Source organism: Suricata suricatta, chromosome 9 (assembly GCF_006229205.1).
Source record: "Suricata suricatta isolate VVHF042 chromosome 9, meerkat_22Aug2017_6uvM2_HiC, whole genome shotgun sequence".
NCBI lineage: Eukaryota > Metazoa > Chordata > Mammalia > Carnivora > Herpestidae > Suricata > Suricata suricatta.
In genome coordinates, this window is record NC_043708.1 from 92,766,963 (window position 1) to 92,785,475 (window position 18,513).

The window sequence follows — 18,513 nt, forward strand, 5'->3', positions numbered from 1 at the left end:
ACATTATATGTGTAATATAAGTAATATATAATATATGTAATGTATAATGTTCAATACATTATATATGTAATATATAAGTATTATACATATATTATAAATTATATTTATTAATATTTCCTAAGCATGAATATCAAGTCAAAGACTATGTTAATCTCCAGTGATTGATACAGCAATGAGCAAGATTTACATAATCCTTGGCCTCATGGGATCTACGGTATACCAGGGGTATGGATATTATCAAGTAATTAGAGCTTCTTGCTGCTATGAAGGAAGCTTACACAGCAGTGGAACCCAGTCCAGTCTGGGAGATAAGGGAGTTCTTTGGGTTCAGACAATGAATTGGACCCTATAACACTGAGAAAAGAAAAGTAAGCAGAGCTACTGTGCTTACTATCATTACTTAATAATTAAGGGGCTCTTTCAAAATATTTTCAGGGAAAAGTGATTAATTTGTTTTATGTTGAATTTCTCAAAATACACTGACTTGGCTGGCATTGAAACTTATCTTTACAGAAAATACATGTCTTCAAGAAGACCTTGCAGGCACTGATCTACCCCATGTCCTCCACCACCCCTCACAATTTTGAGGTCTGGACAGCAACAACACCCACCTACTGTTACGAGTGTGAAGGACTCCTGTGGGGCATTGCCCGGCAAGGCATGAAGTGTTTGGAGTGCGGAGTGAAGTGCCATGAAAAGTGTCAGGACCTCCTAAATGCTGACTGTTTGCAGAGTGAGTACCTAGTTAGGCTGAAGACATGTATGCCTATCCTATGTGTGTTCAGGTTAGACCTCTGCAGCTCTTGCTGGTTTTCAGTAATTCCACACCCCACTCTCCCTACTTCACAAAGATTCACATACCACCCATCACATTATATTGTTGATGATATGTTTCCATAGTGCTGGGCTCTGAGTTAGATAGCTCAGAATGAGCAATTGCATGCTTGCCCAGTAAAAAACTTGGAAGTGGCTTCTGACCTGTTTGGTCACTTCCATCTCTTAATAATCCTTTGTGGCAAGTGGGAGTGGGTAAAATTCCTCAAACAAGGACTAACATGCCCTTTTAAAATATTGTTTTAATATTTGTTTATTTTTGAGAGAGACAGACAACATGTGAGTGAGAGAGGGGGAGAGGGAGAGGGAGACACAGAATCTGAAGCAGGTTCCAGGCTCTTAGCTGTTCACACAGAGCCTGATGTGGGGCTCAGGAACCTTGAGATGTGACCTGAGCCGAAGTCAGTCACTTATCCGACTGAGCCACTCAGGTGCCCCAGAAGGCACACCCTTGTGCTTACAATAAGCTGAATTATTTTCCAAGTGTATTTGGTATGTGCCTAAAGGACTCATATTTATGGAATCAGCAAGTTTTATGTTTGAATATCAAAGACACATCTAACTTACCAGATATGTGACCTTGGACAAGTTTTTAAACTTCTCAGAGCTTCATTTTACTCTGCCAAATGAATAGGAATAATAAAAATTTTCACAAATGGCTATAGGGAAGCCTGAATGAAATAGTCTGTGCTTAGAGTCTGGCACATAGTAGATGCTCAGTGATCTTAAGGGCTTCCCCATCCTTTTCTACTTCTGTGTAGGTACATGTCACATCAACCCTTATTACAAGTTATCTTAAATTTTCAATTTCCAAAAGAAATGATTTTACTGATACTTTAGATTAGGTCCAGAAATGGCAAAACACCATAGTCCAAGATAAATATTATTGACTTCACTGTTGCATTGATTTGATTGTGGATGCTGACCTTAAATTACTAGAAAAAACAAAAACAAAATAAACAAAAACCATTACTGAAGAAATGTACTTCAACATGGACTTTGATTTGTGAATGTTTTTTTCATACTGTCCCTTCTGCTTATTGTTTATATGAATATAACTAACAGGTAGAGTCCATGGGTTGCTTAAAATTGAGGAGGATCAGAGAAAAATGTTAAAAATAAAGATTAAATCAGAAATGCTGTCAGAGCTGGTTTGATAGTAAGTCCTACACATTCTACAGTTTTCTCTGTTAGTATTCTTCCTAGATCATCAGAACCATCAGATCAGATGGAGGCTGTTAATGGTAATGAAAGCATTATTTTTTTTTCAAAATAGGTAGTGTCTCTTCTTTGAAAAATAAAAAATACATATTAGGAATAACTGCTTAAAAGGATGGGGGATGGACTTAGTATTGCTCAGCTAATTTGCATAATCTCATAATCCATGTAGAATTCAGTCTACTTATTTAAAAAATGAATTGTAAACAGGCATCTTAAGAAATAAGCCTATTATTGTGGTGATATTTGAGATAACAGGAGCAATATTGCCATCCTGAAACAAATGGCTTGAGAGGCCCCTGGGTGGCCAAGTTGGTTTAAGCATCTGACCCTTGATTTTGGCTCAGGTCATGATCTCAAGGTTCCTGAGATGGAGCCCCATGTTGGACTCTGTGCTGACAGTATAGATCCTGCTTGGGATTGTCTCTTTCTCTCTCTCTCTCTCTCTCTCTCTCTCTCTCTCTCTCTTGATCGCTCTCACTGGCTCTCTATCAAAATAAATAAACTTACAAAAACAAATGACTTGTTATTTGTTAATGAAATAGACTGTTAATGAAAATCTGTTAATGAAAAGACATACATTATACCTCAGAAATGAGCTGATTCTTTAGTGTTTTAAGACTAAAAATGTCACCCATTCATTAGACTTTAGGAACATTTTTATAATCTATTTCCATTACTTAAGATGTGTTGATGGATATTGGTTAAATTAAGCAAGTTTTTCTGTGAGGTTATACATTAACCTCATTATACATTATAAATTTAAAGATACATTAAAACGTACATGTAAAATAAAAAACTAGTTCAGAGAAATGAGGGTGGGTATGAATGCCTCAGGAAAGCAATCTTTTCGTCAGCAATACCTCCTTACTGTTTCCTAAAAACACACCTGCATTGAACAGAAAGAGGTTTTGCAAGTATACGAATTCAGCTTCACCATTTTCCACAATAACTGTCAATAATATTTGAAATTTTCCCAACAGAATCAGTGACATTCTTTAAGAAATTTCTCTCTTCGTTGCTTTTAGCGGGAATTTTGCAATGGTGACCTATCTTTGTAAAATACTTCCATGTATGCCTACACAGGAGGAAAAGGAGAGAATCAAAGAGTTGGGTGGTCAGAGTTGGAAGGTCTAGCTAATGTAACCTCCTACAAAAATGAGGAGGTTCTATGATTTCTTTCTCAAAATGGTCAATCTCTGAACATGTCTAGGAAGAATTAATACCTTGGCAGGCACTTAATTCATCATTAGAAAATTCTAGTATATAAATTACAACTTGAATCGGGCCTTGCCTCCTGGTAACTTCTGTCTAAACTCCTTTAATATTACCCATGGAGGAAATATTTAATATATCTACTTCCATTGTATATGACAGTTATTCAAATACATTTCTTTTTCAAATAAGTCTTCAGGTTTCTAGAATCCTTATTATTTTGCTAATCTCTTTTCTGAAGACATTGAGCCTATCAACATAGATGCACACAAATTCTCAGAATAAATACAAAAGAAAAAAAAACACTTTACATGTGGTTTGACTAGTGATCCATGCCAAAGAGAGGATATGCAAAGTTACTTTAAATTGATCTGAGTTGGGTATTTCATTCCTATCCTATTCGTGGGTCTTTGATTTATATACCTGTGGTCAAGTGGAATAAGACCAGGTGATTGCAGGGGTGCCTGGGTGGCTCAGTCGGTTAAGTGACTTTGGCTCAGGTCATGATCTCATAGTTCGTGGGTTTGAGCCCCACATTGGGCTCTGTGCTGACAGCTCAGAGCATGGAGCCTGCTTCAGATTCTGTGTCTCTCTTTCTCTGCCCCTCCCCCACTCATGCTGTTTCTCTCTGTCTCAATAATAAATAAAAACATATAAAAAAAAACCAGGAGATTGAAAACGCAACTCACTGCTCTAGTATTTTCTCATAGAGATGCATGGACAAATAAGTTACCCAAACAGCCTCACCTCTGTGCCTGTCTAGCTGGTTTTACTCGGTGGTTCCTACAGTTTACCATCTTCTTGGCCCAAAGCTGAAAACCATGTAGTGTGGTAGGTGGAAAAGAGGAGACCAAAGGGATGTGAATCAGTCTTTGAAAAAAAGAGAATTGATTTATTCTTTCCCCCTCAGTTTCAGGCCAATGGTAGCAGCCCGAGTCCACCTGTTTTTTTTTTTTTTTTTAAATAACTTGTTAGTAGGCTGCTATTTTTAAACAGCTAATTTAGTTCTTATTTTGGAAATAGAATTTGGTGGTGAAAGGATTCTGTAGCTGATGGAGAAGCTGTTTCTGACCTTCATGAAGTTGATATAACCCATAAGGAACTCACCATGACAGTTACTGTGGTAGTTTTAAATTGATAAAGAACCTATATATATGTGTGTGTGTGTGTCTGTCTGTCTCTGTGTGTGTACATTGGCTGGGGTGAGTTTGTTTGCAGAGTGAGACATAAGTAGAAGAGAGATCATGTGTAAAATATTTTCCTTGATTATGTTTTTGAAATAGAATAGAGAGAACTTAAAAAATTGAAAAAAATATACAAATCACGGTATCTAACCCAGCTGGCTTATGCTTCTTTTCACATCTCCAAAGAAAGATTCACCTCTTACATAGGACACCCAGTGCTTATCCCAAGAGTGACCTACTTTAACGAGTGCTTAGGAAGCTTAGAAGTAGGATTCTCTGTATCCACTGCTCTAGGGTGGAGAGTGTTTTTTTTTTTCCATAGAGCCTAGCACATGTTTGAGCATAGTTAGATGCTAATAAATGTTGGCTAATTAACAAACAAGGACTGCCGTTAGAAATAGCATGCTTTGGTTTAAAGATCATTCTTTCATATAATCATAGATGCTGAGAGGAACCTTTGAGATCAGTGGATTGGAGAACCCAATCCACTGATTTTACTGACTTGATACAGTCCAGTTTCTTGTCAAAAAAAGAATCAAATGATTATTATAGGTAGGGTTAGAACTCAGGTCTCTGAATTCCCAACCTAGTATTCTGTCCTAATTTATAAAGAAATACACAAAGTTTGTTCTAAGGGAAAAATGGAATGTTGCTGAATTTTATTTTTAGTGTTCTTCCACTCACCCATGTAGTACCACTGACTTTTAGGCAAACTATGCTGCCCAGATGTTGGCTTCACATCATGATGATGATTCAAGGCATGTCATCTCTGGCTAACCCACAAGCTTGGAGTAGATGCCAGTCACAGCATACCTACCACATTGACTTTTCAGCAACAATAAAGAGAAAATAAATTAATTTGGGCAAAAGTGGAACCAGTAGTTATTTTAATATAATGGTCACTTTATTAACCTCAAGGAATAAACTAATGAGCATTTTCAAATGTTGGGGTAGACTGCTGTTGGGAGATAAAAATGGTAAGTATGCCTTACATGATGCCGTATGTTCAACATAACATAAGCAATGGATTTCCGTATATCCCTATCTATACCTATATTTTATAGTCCTGAGTTACTAGAGAAAGATCTGGTTGTTAATCTTGCTGCTACTGGAATTTTTGAAAACTCTCAGAATCATTTTCTGTGTAGGTGAAAAGAGTTAAACATAATGGCTAATGCTTTTCAGCTAAATACCAGCAGAAGCACATCTGTAGTTTTAAAAGTTCAGCTTATTATCCATTGCTCCAAAGGAGAATACACATCAGGGTAAACCATAGCCATCTCAGTAAGAGGCTGTTAGAAAGCAGATATTGCTCTGGATCAGTTGTCTGGAAGTGAGGACAATTGTATGATCATGTGGCTTAAAAAATCTTACCTCCCAGGAGGATAGATGATCGTGAGTTTAATAGCTGTACTTAGCAAAGACATGGTGGTTACTCACTAGGAGAGGGGATGTTTGGAATTTGATGGTCTGTACAGTGACCTTGTTTTCCTTTGTAGTTAGACAAACTTGTGAAACAGTCTTGTTTGTCTCACATTAACACTGTCACAGAGTGACTGTGTATGAAGACGTTTTGCTGTAAGTTTGTTCCTGTCCAACAGGAGAACAACGTGGCCTTGCGTGAGTGCCAGGCCAGCTTCCTTTCAGAGGCTCTTTAAGAAAAGAGAAATAGAAAGAAATCTTGTGTTAAAAATTGGCTTTTTCTTTTCTTTTTCTTTTTTGAAAGAGACTTGAAAAAATCTGTTACTAAGAGTGATAAGAATGAAAAATGATCTTTCCTCTTTCTATCTCTCCTTTGATTTCTTCTTTTCCTTACATGGTAAAGAGGCTTTTGAAATTGGGGACATTTTCCTTCTTTTTAAATTAGTTTTACCCTAACCTGTGTAATTTTTGATGCGATAATTGGGAAATCTCAAGAAAGTTAGCATCAATTAAAGCTTATGAAGAAAACCTGGGTGGCTCAGTAAGTTGAGTATCTGACTGTTGATTTGGGCTCAGATCATGATCCCAGCATCCTGGGACTGAGCCCCACCTTCATGGTCAGTGTGAAGCCACTTAATACTCACTATCCCCACCCCCACCACTCCTCTTCCCTGTTCCTGCTGTTTTTCACTTAAGTAAGTGAGTAAATCAGTCAATCTCATGTGATGTTAGTAGCTTTGACATACAGTTTTGAGAAAACATTTCTGACTTTGTCATCTTTAATATGCAGATGTTTCTGAACTTGTTCTACAAGTTTACATTCGCCAATAATGGGATGATTGAATATGGTGGAAGTTTGGAGTGGGGGCGGGGAAGAAAGATTGAATTTTGGTTTGGTCCCAAGCTCAGTGAAAGTCAAATTACTTTATAGATGGTGGCAGTTCCATGAAAGGCAACCCTCCTGCCCACATTCGCCCACAGTCAGAGATAGGGACACCTATGAGAGTGGAAGATGGCGATCTTCCACTAGGTCTGTGATCCTCCAGTTATCCTTCTATTAAATGTCAGTCCTTTGTTGTGTTCCAGAACTAGAGTGGAGTGTGTGGCTTTGATTGTATAAGAGAAGAGGATACAGCTGATTTGAAACCTGGGGGAGTTTGGGTCTGCCTTGGAAAGACTGAATGCATATTAAAAGAGGAGGGTTAAGATGTAAAGCAGAGGGAGAAGGTAGAAAATACCAGCCACATGCCCACCTACCTTATTTCATGGGAAAGGAAAAGGAGAGGCACCTTGAGCATGGCCACCTATAGGTGGGAAAGGAAAGAAAAGCAATGAAGTTTCCTAAGGTAGGGACTCCTAGGGAAACACCTCAGTATGAGACTACCTGCATGCTTTTCATGAATATTAACCACCTTCTTCCTCTGAGTTCACCAGTGTCAAATGCAGGTAACAAGTTTTGGATTCAGAAAATGAAAATATTATAATAATTTTTTCCTGTTTCTCAGAACTTTATTTTCTTAAATCTTTAATTGCTTCATTGGCTCCCATCAAGCAAGTAGTTACAGAGCATTTAGCATGTGGCTGACATTGGGTAAGACGCGGTCCATGGATAGAGTTTTCAGGTAGTTTCATAGGTTAAGTAATCATAGAGCTAAAACCTCCAAGTTCCATGTTAGTGTGTAATCCTTTAATATGTGTATCTTCATCTTGTGATGTCTAGACATTATATTTGCTTAATTATTAGTATTGAAACTTATACATTATTTTATTTAATCCTTACCATGACCCTGTTAAGAAAGATACTACTATTATTTCCTTTTCTTCTTCAGGTGAGAAAACTAAGGTTTACAGAGATAAAGTAGCTGGATTTCCAATGGGTAGTAAGCAGCAAGTCAGGATTCCCATGTGGCTGTCTCCTTCTAGCATCACCAAAGCATCAGGAGCCACTCTGCTCCTTGGCCTTATTTAAAAGTGATTTTTTTGATGTGTTTCTTCCATTTATATCTGGACTTACGCCCTTGTTTTATGTTCACTATAAGTGCATGAGGTATATAGGCCAACCAATTTCTGCTTTCTCATGAGGGGCACAGAGCCTTTGTTTTCTGAAAATTCCAAACCCGAAGCCAAATGCCCAGTGTATTTTCTCTTTTTGTAAGATTCCACAGCACACTTATCACTTTACACTGAATTTATTTTTGTTTCTTCCAGGATCATGGCCTCAGAATAAGAGTGTATACAAAGTTCCAAACACAGAAAATTGAGCCCATAGCCAAATTAAGTACTCAAATACGGCAATCATTTTAGGTTTCCCCATGATATGTTCTGTCTTCTCTATTTTTTGAGTGTATCCTATTTTGTAAGCAGTATGCTTCATACGTAGATTACACATTTAGTTGAGGTTGGCCTTATAGGCTAGCATGTAAGAGAAATGAATATACAGGGAGCTGGGTCAGTGGTGATAAATAGTTTAGAATTTTGCAAGGTAGTGGTTTGAAATCAGCCAGTAGGAGTATTTACACCACAGAAATCTGCCTATATTACAGGTTAGGTTTTGTGTTGTTGTTGTTGTTTTCCCTTAGGGGAGGGGAAAAATATGACCACTGTGTTTGGGAGGCCCCTATTTCTGCTTAGAAAGAGAGAAGATCATATGTTGAGAATGGAGGTTAATGGGGTGAGGTAAGCCACTTGATGAAAGTAGAAATGTTTTGGAATAGCTGTTGAGAAAAATAGGAAAGAGAAGAGATTGAGACCAGGAGAGAATATTGGAGTTGTTACATATATGTAGGTAATTATCTGAAAGAAACACTGAAATTATAAATTGCCATGTAAAGGTGGTAAAATTGTGAATTTCACCTGAAATTTATATGTTTTGGATGATAAATAAAAAGTATAGAGACAGTAAGGGTTCTGATTAACTGGCTGTCCCTTTAAATTATGTAGAAGGAAGCCATGTGGGATAAGTTGGCCTCTATTTAAGAATAAATTCTCTTACAGTTTGTTGTGCATAATTGTATCCTCTGGTCTGTCAATTAAGTGTTTTTAAAAGTAACACTGATGCATTCCATTTGGATAATGTATTACACCCTACAAAGTGCTTTCCTGTATGTTATTTCTTTTGATCTCATTTACGGTTGATCCTTGGTTGACATATTCTTTACTGTATTTCCATGAAGGTACTAGACCTTCTGTCACACAGTTTGAAGGAAAAATCATATAAATGCAAATATAAGTTTATCTCTGATGACTCTGAGATAAGCAGACTAAGCCTGAATGAAAACTATAAACCAAAAGGGCTAGAAATTCATGGCAAATTGCCGCTATTTCAGAAATAGTTTTATTAGGATAATCAGAGGAGATATGTGGGTTTGATAAACAGGGCAATGGAAAGTACTTGTAGATCAGTGACCAAAATTAATTACAGATTTGTCTTTCTATGTCCAAAGTAAATAGAGTTAAATTGAATCATTTCCCTCAGATCAAAACATGTAAAAGTGAAAGTAGAACTTTTGAAATGACACATGTCTTTTCTAGAAATAACAGAGAAAAGGGTTAAACAGAAACCTCTGAACCTCTGCTTTCCCCAGAATAGTGGTTTCAGTTTATGGTTGGTTTTTTGTCTACGTATTACATTGTTCTACTCCAACATCAAGGGTATTGGTGAAGGATTTCACAGCTAATTGTCAAGCTTCCCTAGTTAATTTTTAAAAAAAAAATTCAAGGGGCAGTTGTTGAGTATAGAAATTTGATGCCTTTAGGTCAAAAATTTCTTGATATTCTACCTTTGAATTTGGTACTTATTACTTGAATGGGCATTATTATGTGGGTAGTGGTCAGCTGGCTCTTCCTGAATTTAGAAAAATAATTTAAAGTATACTTGACTCTCAAGAATTTTAACACTTGTTTTCTGTAGTCTCTGGGAACACTAATAGCCAAAACAATAATAGTTACTTAAAACTAGGAGGAGAGTTGCATTTTATGGCACTTCTAACCTATTGAACACTCATTCTTAGAATGGCTGTCACATAACCAAATTTTGGGGCATTTTGAATTTTGCGGTAACTTTTTCAAGCCACCACTATCTTTTCTATTTGATGAATATTTCCGTACTTGAAGTAAAACCTGCCTATTGGGAACTTTTCAGTGAAGCCTAAACTAATTTCATTATATAAGAATTATGCACTGTGTAGTTAAATCATTATTGATAAATTACAAGCATGCTTAATTGCTTAAGAATGTGCAGTCTACTAATGTGTAGCTGTTCCAGGATCCTGTTTAAACAGATGACTAAGACATATACAATGTCCTTTCCAATTACCTTAAATGTAGTGCATTCATTTTTCATACTTTTTTTTTTTTTAACTGCAGTTTAAGACCTCAAAGGTTTGGTTTGTTTTTTTTAAAGATAAAGACAGAGAATCTGCTCTTTCTGCCATTAAAATATTCATCCCTTTAACTTCCTCTAATTACACCTTGGGTATTATGAATTATTTTTTCTACCTTAGGAGGAAACAAATGTTACATTTTAAATAAATAAAGATTTTCATTAAAGTACTGCTGTTGAGTTGAATGTGAATTTATTATAAGGATAGTTAACAGCCTACCTCTTCCTCTTTGTCTTAGTTTCTATGCTTAAATTGGACTTAACATTCAAAGAGTTAGATTCAAAGGACATTACTGAGACTATCCTTTTTGGTAGAAATGGCACAGATAAATTATCACATTTGGAGGCTCCTGGATGGCTCCATTGGTTTAGCATCCAACTTCTGCTCAGGTCATGATTTCACGGTCTGTGAGTTTGAGCCCTATGTTGGGCTCTGTGCGGACAGCTCAGAGCCTGGTGCCTGCTTCCGATTCTGTGTCTCCCTCTCTCTCTGCCCTTTTCCCCCACTTGTATTTTGTTTCTCTCTTTCAAGACTAAAAAACATTAATTTTTTAAATAAAAATGTAAAAATAATAAAAACAATTATACCACTTAGACTCTAAATGTTTTACCAGATCTTAGTATGCCTGTTTCAGAAATACAATATTTCAAAAAAGAATGTAAGTTGGATAGTACTTAGAGTCATGTAGATGTAGATGAAAATTGGAACTGTTACTCGCTATGAACAAGAGTTTTGTTTTTCATTCTTTTCACAACATCTTGGTTGTTCTGACCCAAAAAATACTTGGTTTCAGCAGTGGCAGGTCCTGCAGTATTGTACCTGGGGTTTTGCTTTCTCATTTCAACCTCGCTAAGGAACCACGAGAGTTGGGATCGTGGTTTACTGTTACTTGTTGTGTAATATTGTGCCACCAACAGGCCACACGGAACACTGAGAATATCCAGGTGGTAGTTGTAGAAGGTCAGGGACCAAGAACTGAGTTTTGGAAATCCTACACTGCCAAAAGGATTTGCATTCTACATAAAAATGCCCAGAAAGTTGAGACCCATCACAGAATTCCTAGAAATCAAAAAAGGGTTTTAAGTAGAAGGAATCCAGCTTGCTGAAAACTATGGGCATATCACAGAATGAGAGGTCAAGCCTGTGGTCTGTCAGGTATTTAGAGATCATCGAGCCCAGTGGTTTCCATTTTAATTCCAAGAGAAATCTTACTCTATATTTCAATATATATGAGATAGTGGTGGATTTATTTTACAAGAACAATTTAAGCACCCAATTATGATAAATTCCATCATTGAAAGTAATTAAGCACTTTGAACAAAAGTATTTGAAATACTGTTTCGAATGACATTTGCCTTATATATCCAATCTATTTCTCAATTTTGTATGTGGTATATGTGTGTAGTATATAACATCATGATTGTGTTTTTGAAAATTTAGGTCACATATTTGCATAACCCCTGATTTCATCAAATAACAGAAAAAACTGGGAATCATGCAAGCTCATTTACTTGCCATTAAGTCCAAAGACTAGTTTTGAATCTAAGCCTGGATGTTTTGTAAAGCAATATTTGTTTGTCCAGATCTGCCCTGAAAAAGGCACCCTGCCTCCTCAATATGAAAGCATTTATTCATTCTCCTATTCTTTCTTTTTCTCTCCCTCTCAGGCCATCACAAAGTAACGTTACATACATTTACGTCACCATTGATTTTTCCATTATAGGAGCAGCAGAAAAAAGTTCTAAGCATGGTGCCGAAGACAAGACTCAGACCATCATTACAGCTATGAAAGAAAGAATGAAGATTAGAGAGAAAAACAGGCCAGAGGTGTTTGAAGTAATTCAGGAAATGTTTCAGATTTCTAAAGAAGATTTCGTGCAGTACACAAAAGCGGCCAAGCAGAGTGTACTGGACGGGACATCTAAGTGGTCAGCAAAAATAACCATTACAGGTAAGAATAGTTGTCTTTAAAACTTTGATTCCACATTGAGATTTTCATATGTCTTAGAAATCACTGCTAATAATAGTAGGTAAAAATTGGAATTTTTCATTCTTATCAGTGTTGACAAGTGTAGTTGTACTTCAAAGTTCCTGTATGTGTACTAGATAATTGAAGTAATTTCAGTCTGTTGGTTGTTCTAATCAAAAAGCTCTTCCAGAGGAAGCAGATTCTCTTTTACAATATACTCATCAATGTCCTGTGGTTTCCAAGAAATTAGCTTTGTAGTTGCCTGCCACTGATTAATTACAAGAGTAGCTGAAAATCTCTTTAGTTGGTTTTTCTTAATGAGGAAAACACACAGCCTTTTACTTAATCTGTGATCGATACCCCTCAAACAATTGATCCTAGACTCAAGGCAATTTCAGCTTAGTGATGTCTGATAATGTGAACTCCTGAAGTTGTTTACAACATTAACAAGTGCATGCATGTTGTGTTAATATTTACCAAGCCTCTTAACTTACTCATATGGTACTTACAAGATGAAGATGCTTTTCATTTACTAGGTTGAGTTGATTAATAGTGACAGCAAACACAGGGCAATCTGAATCTTGGTTTGGACTCAGGTAATGATCTCATGGTTTGTGAGAATGAGCCCTTAATCAGACTCTGTGCTGACAGTGCGGTGCCTGTTTGGGATTCCCTGTTCCCCTCTCTCTCTGCCCCTTCCACGCTCGCAAAGTTTCTGTCTCTCACAATAAATAAAGTTTAAAAACTAGTGACAGCAAGCTCATAAGCAAAAACAGGCTTTAAATCACAGACCTGTGGATTACATTGGATAAACATTTTGGTATTATACATGCATCATTATCTCTCTGTATATATACATAGTCATCTATATACAGCTGATATATATATATACATATATATATATATGAAAGTGTATGGATATAGTTACTATTCATTACAGGCAAAAGTAAATATTCAAGGATGATTTTAATATTCAGTATTTTCATTCTTAATTATTTTTTAAGTCCTAATGTTCATGATAATAAAAGCACTGGGAGTGTATCTGAAAACCTAGGGTACAAAGTCTTAGAAATGTTTCCTTCAGTATAAATTATTCTTTTTCTGTTTGAAGAAATCTTTATATTAAAATGTCCATTTTGGCTTATTTCAGTGGTTTCTGCACAAGGCTTACAGGCAAAAGACAAAACAGGGTCTAGTGACCCATATGTCACTGTTCAAGTTGGAAAGAACAAAAGAAGAACTAAAACTATTTTTGGAAACTTGAATCCAGTATGGGATGAGAAGTTTTATTTGTAAGTATATAGTGTGAAACTATTTCACTTATTAATGTATTGGAGAATCAATTTAGGCTAGGCATGCAAAATATAGAAGCAGTGAGTATCACTTTAATACTATATGCAGAAAATAACAAAAGTTAAATTAATGTTATTAAGTCACTTAATACTCAATATTCTTCATCTTTGGAAGCAAGTTAATAAAAAGAGTATTTCAAACAAAAGGTGGCATGGTTGGAGTGACTTTACAGGAGAAAAAGGAATAAAATATTCTGTAACTTGGCTTGACCCAACAAAACAAGGAGTTTGCTGGCTTGATTCAGCAATATTTTGATACCTGAAGATTTATGACTAAAGGCAATCGATTTGGGCAGGACTTGGTCCATCCAACCTACACCATGATGAAACGGTTGATGATAACTTTTACAACCTCTCGTTTCCTGAGAGGTCATTTACTTTTAAGCCTCTTAAATTTTACATCAAACAGTGAGAAATTATTTTTCTTACATGGGTTCTTTTCTTTCTAGAGACAGAAAATCACTTCCAATTAGCATTTGGTAGAAATAAAAATTCCTAACCCTGAGTTTAAGGACAGTTCTGCTTTTTCTTTCCTCCTTTCTGTGCTGATGGTTTAAAAATGTATCGTGTTCACATGCTAAGTAAACAAAGTTAACACTTATAGCTCGTTTGGGAATATAGGCAATAGTGAGTAAGAAATACAGGGCTCTTGTGTATAGGGGAGGAGGAGGGGAATGTTTAGAAATAGACTTGGAAAGTCTGTTGGGAAAAAAAATGGGGGGGAATTAGAATGAGTTCTGATGGTTCTTCCCTTCACACTGATAGAAGGAACTATTTTTATATTCCTCTGTTTGTTAACAGAAGACAAAAATCAATTGATAGATATAATTTCAAATCTCTAAAGCAGTCAAATACTGAATCCAAGCAGGATAAGGGCAACAAAAAAGGACAGGACTATAGCAAGCTTAGAGCAAGTGACTCTTGGAAAGATACAGCTCCCATGTCCATCTAATCGTGCAGATGCAACACATTAGAACTCCCAGTTTATCAGCAGAAGGTGGGAGTTTGAAAATTTAAAAACAGGTATATTGAGATAATATTGACAAAGCATAAGCATACATATTTAAAGCGTATTATTTGTTAAATGTTGACCTAGACATACTTCCATGAAACCATTACCGCAGACCGTATAATGAACATATTCATGAGCCCATATTTCATGCCCTGGTGAAGCCACCCCTCCTAACTCTCTCTATGGCAGGGCAATCAATGATCTGCTTTATGATGCCATAGAATATTTTTCATTTTTGATTTTGTGGATTTTTTAATGAATAGAGCATGCACTATGCATACTTCCTTTTTTTTGGTTTGATTCATTTGGCATAATTATTTTGAAATTCATCCATGTTGTAGGATTCAGGAATAGACCATTGCTTTCTCTTGCTAGGTAGCATTTCATGTAATAAAATATCAGAGTCGGTTTATGCCTTTACTTTTTGAGGGACATTTGGTTTGTTTCTAGTTTTTAGCTATTAAAAATAAAGCTATTCAGAGACTTGTAAAGATATGTCCATTCAAATATTTATACATATTTCTCTCAAATCCATACCAAAGTGTAGAATAACTAGAACATCTATTATGAATAGATTTAATTTTAAGACAATTTTCCCAAGAGGTACCCTTTTAAATTTCTATCACCAATGTATGGAAGTCTCAGGACATTAAATTCTAGACCCAGAGAAGGCCAGTCTTCTAAATCATTGCCATTCTTACATATGTGGAGTGTAGTGCTATCATTGGTGGTTTTACTTTGCATTTCTCTAATTATTAAGGGTTTCAAGCATCTGTCACTGTCCATGTATCTTCTTTTGTTAACTGTTTATATAGTTTGCCCTTTTTTGTATTTTATATTTGTATAAGTTTTATAGTTTTATAAGTTACATTTAGGTCCATCATTAAAAAAAATAATGTATAGTTTTTAGAGAGAGAGCATAAGTGGGAGAGGGACAGAGAGAGAGGGAGACAGAGAATCTGAAGCAGGTTCCAGGCCCTGAGCTGTCGGCACAGAGCCAGACGCACCTGGAAGTCAGAAACAGTGAGATCATGACCTGAGCTGAAGTCGGACACTTAACCTACTGAGCCTACCAGGTGCTTCCATCATACATGTCTTAGGTAATTTTTAAATTTAATGGAAGAAGTTATAAACCTAAGTTTACCATTTTGCATATGGATATCCAGTGTTTCCTGCACTATTGTTTCAAAGCACTGTCCTTCCTTTACTAAATTGCTTTTGCATCTTTAATAAAATACAGCTATCCAGTATGTGTTGATCTATTTCTATATAGTTCTGTTCCATTTATCTGTTTATTCACATGCCACTGCCATACAGTCTTGAGTACTGCATTTTACTTTATAGTCAGGCTTAAACACAGGCACTGTTTTCCACCTTTTAATTTTCTTCAGTTATTTTATCTATTTTAGAACCTTAGATTTATTTACACACGAGTTTTAGAATCAGCTGTCAATTTTCACACAAAAGGAAACCTGGTAAAATTTTGATGGCCTCCCTGCCCTGGCTGAGATTTCCAATATGCTACCACGTAGAAGCGACAAAGGCACACATCCTGGCCTCGTTCTCAATCATAGATGGAATATATTCCTTTTCTGATTAACCTTGATGTTGGCTGTAGGATTATTGTAGATGCCGTTTATCCAGTTGAGAACATCATCTTCTATTTCCAGTATGAGGATGTTTTGATTAGAAATGGATGTTGTAGGTTGTCTAATGCTTTTTCTGTATCTTTGAGATGATCATATGATTCTAAATACCAATCTTTTAAAAATTTACTTTGGGGGTGCCTTGATGGGTCAGTTGGTTAAGTGTCTGACTCTTGATTTTGGCTCAGGTTGTGACCTCATGGTTCATGGGTTTGAGCTCCACATCAGGCTCAAGACATAGAGAGCCTGCTTGTGATGGTCTATGTCACCCTCTCTCTCTGCCCCTCCTCTGCTCATTCTTTCTCTCTCAAAATAAATAAAAAATAAAATAAAAAACAAATTTACTTTCAAGATATTTTTCCATTTTCTTTGTGTTTACATTCTTATTTCCAGTGAGAAATCCATGTTGCCTTAGTTTTTGTTCCTCTGTATATGTCTTTTCCTCCCCACTTGCTTTTATGAATTTGTTTTCTCTACTCAGTTGGACAGCAGGGTTACATTGTACCATGGTGTGGTTTTCTTTGTGTTTCTGGTACTTGGGGTTTATTGAATAAATTGGGACTGTGAGTCTATAGTTATCTTGAAGCTGGGAAAACTTTTGGCTATTTGTTGAAATATTCTTTCTCCCTCTACCTTTTGGATGCTTGGCTTATACACATATTAGGCCTTTTGAAGTTGTCTCACAACCCATTGGCGATATGTTTTTTTTTATTCTTCTCATTCTCTTTTCTTTTTTTCTTTGTTTCAATTTGGATTATTTCTGTTGCCATGTATTTAAATTCAATAACCCTTTCTTCTATCTTGTCTAATCTGTTATTAATCCAAGCCACGGTATTTTTCATCTCAAATATTTTTTTTCCATGTTAGGAAGTTCAAATTGAGTCTTTGTTTCTTCCATTTCTCTACTTTACTTTTTTTAATTAGGATTTTATATATTTAGATAAGTTTAAATTCACAAAGAAATTGAAGGGAAGGTATTGTGATTTCCCATGTACCTTCTACCCTCACATATTAATAGCCTCCCCTTATTATCAACATCCCCTATACACCAGTGGTATTTTTTTTTACATTTGAAAAACCTACACTGACACATCATTAGCACCCAGAGTCCATGGTTTCATTGTGGCTCACTGTTGGTGGTTTTTAGTTTATGAATTTGGACAAATGATGGATGTGTGTCCATCATTATAGTGTCATACAGACTACTTGGACGCCTTAAAAATCGTCTGTATTCCACCTGTTCATCCCTCCTCTCTCCCAGAATCCCAGACAACCACTGATTTTTTTTATTGTCTCCAAAGTTTTGCCTTTTGAAGAACGACAGATTGTTGGAATCATACAGTATGTAATCTTCTCGTTTTGGCTTTTTTTGCTTAATAACATGCATTAAATTTCCTCCATGTCTTTTTTATGGCTCAATAGTTCATTTCTTTTTAGCACTGCATGGTATTCCATTGTCTAGCTGTGTCACAGTTTATTTATCCATTGACCTACTGAGGAACATCTTGGTTGCTTCCAAATTTTGGCAATTAGGAAGAAAGCTGCGATAAACATGCATATGCAAGTTTTTGTGCGAAGATAAGTTTTCAATTCCTTTGAGTAAATGCCAAGAAGCATAATTGCTGGATTGTATGGTAAGAATATGTTTAGTTTTGTAAGAAAACTGTCAAACTGTCTTTTAAAGTGGGTGTACCATTTTACGTTCCCACCAGCAATGAATGAGAGTTCCTGTTTCTCTGAGGCCTCTTTAGCGTTTGGTATTGTTTGTGTTCCAGACTTTGGCCATTTTGATAAGTGCATCCTGGTATATTGTTGTTTTAATTGGCATTTCTCTCATAATACCTGATGTGTAACATCCTTTGAAATGCTTATTTGCCATCTGTATATCTTCTTTGGTGAGGCTTTTAGAAGAATATTAAAGAAGCGTTTTTTTTTCATTGTTGACTTTTAAAAGTCTTTTGAATGCTTTGCATAATAGTTCTTTATCAATTGTGCCTTTTGAAAATATCCACTTGTCTTATTCCCTTGACATTGTCTTTTTTCTACTTCACTTTTTAACACATGCACAATTTATAACTGTTTTTCATGTCCTTGACTGACAATTCTAACATCTGTGTCCATTCTTAGTAAGTTTTGGCTGATAGATTTTTCTCTTCATTATGTGTCATATTTTTCTGCTGCTTCACATGCCTGGTAATTTTATATAGGAGGCCAGATTGCAAAAATTACCTTGCTGGTTGATGGATATTTCTGGCATCCTATAAATATTTCTGAGCTTT

General features: G+C 36.0%; 1 protein-coding gene across 1 annotated transcript in view; it reads left to right on the forward strand.

Annotated features, from left to right (window-relative positions):
• The window catches only part of UNC13C (unc-13 homolog C), a 593,765-nt gene that overhangs the window by 240,544 nt on the left and 334,708 nt on the right, over positions 1-18,513 (forward strand). The window contains exons 10-12 of the mRNA XM_029952367.1: positions 514-733; positions 11,979-12,206; positions 13,375-13,516. Coding sequence (XP_029808227.1) covers positions 514-733; positions 11,979-12,206; positions 13,375-13,516 — 590 coding nt within the window. The remainder of the gene's footprint in view (positions 1-513; positions 734-11,978; positions 12,207-13,374; positions 13,517-18,513) is intronic.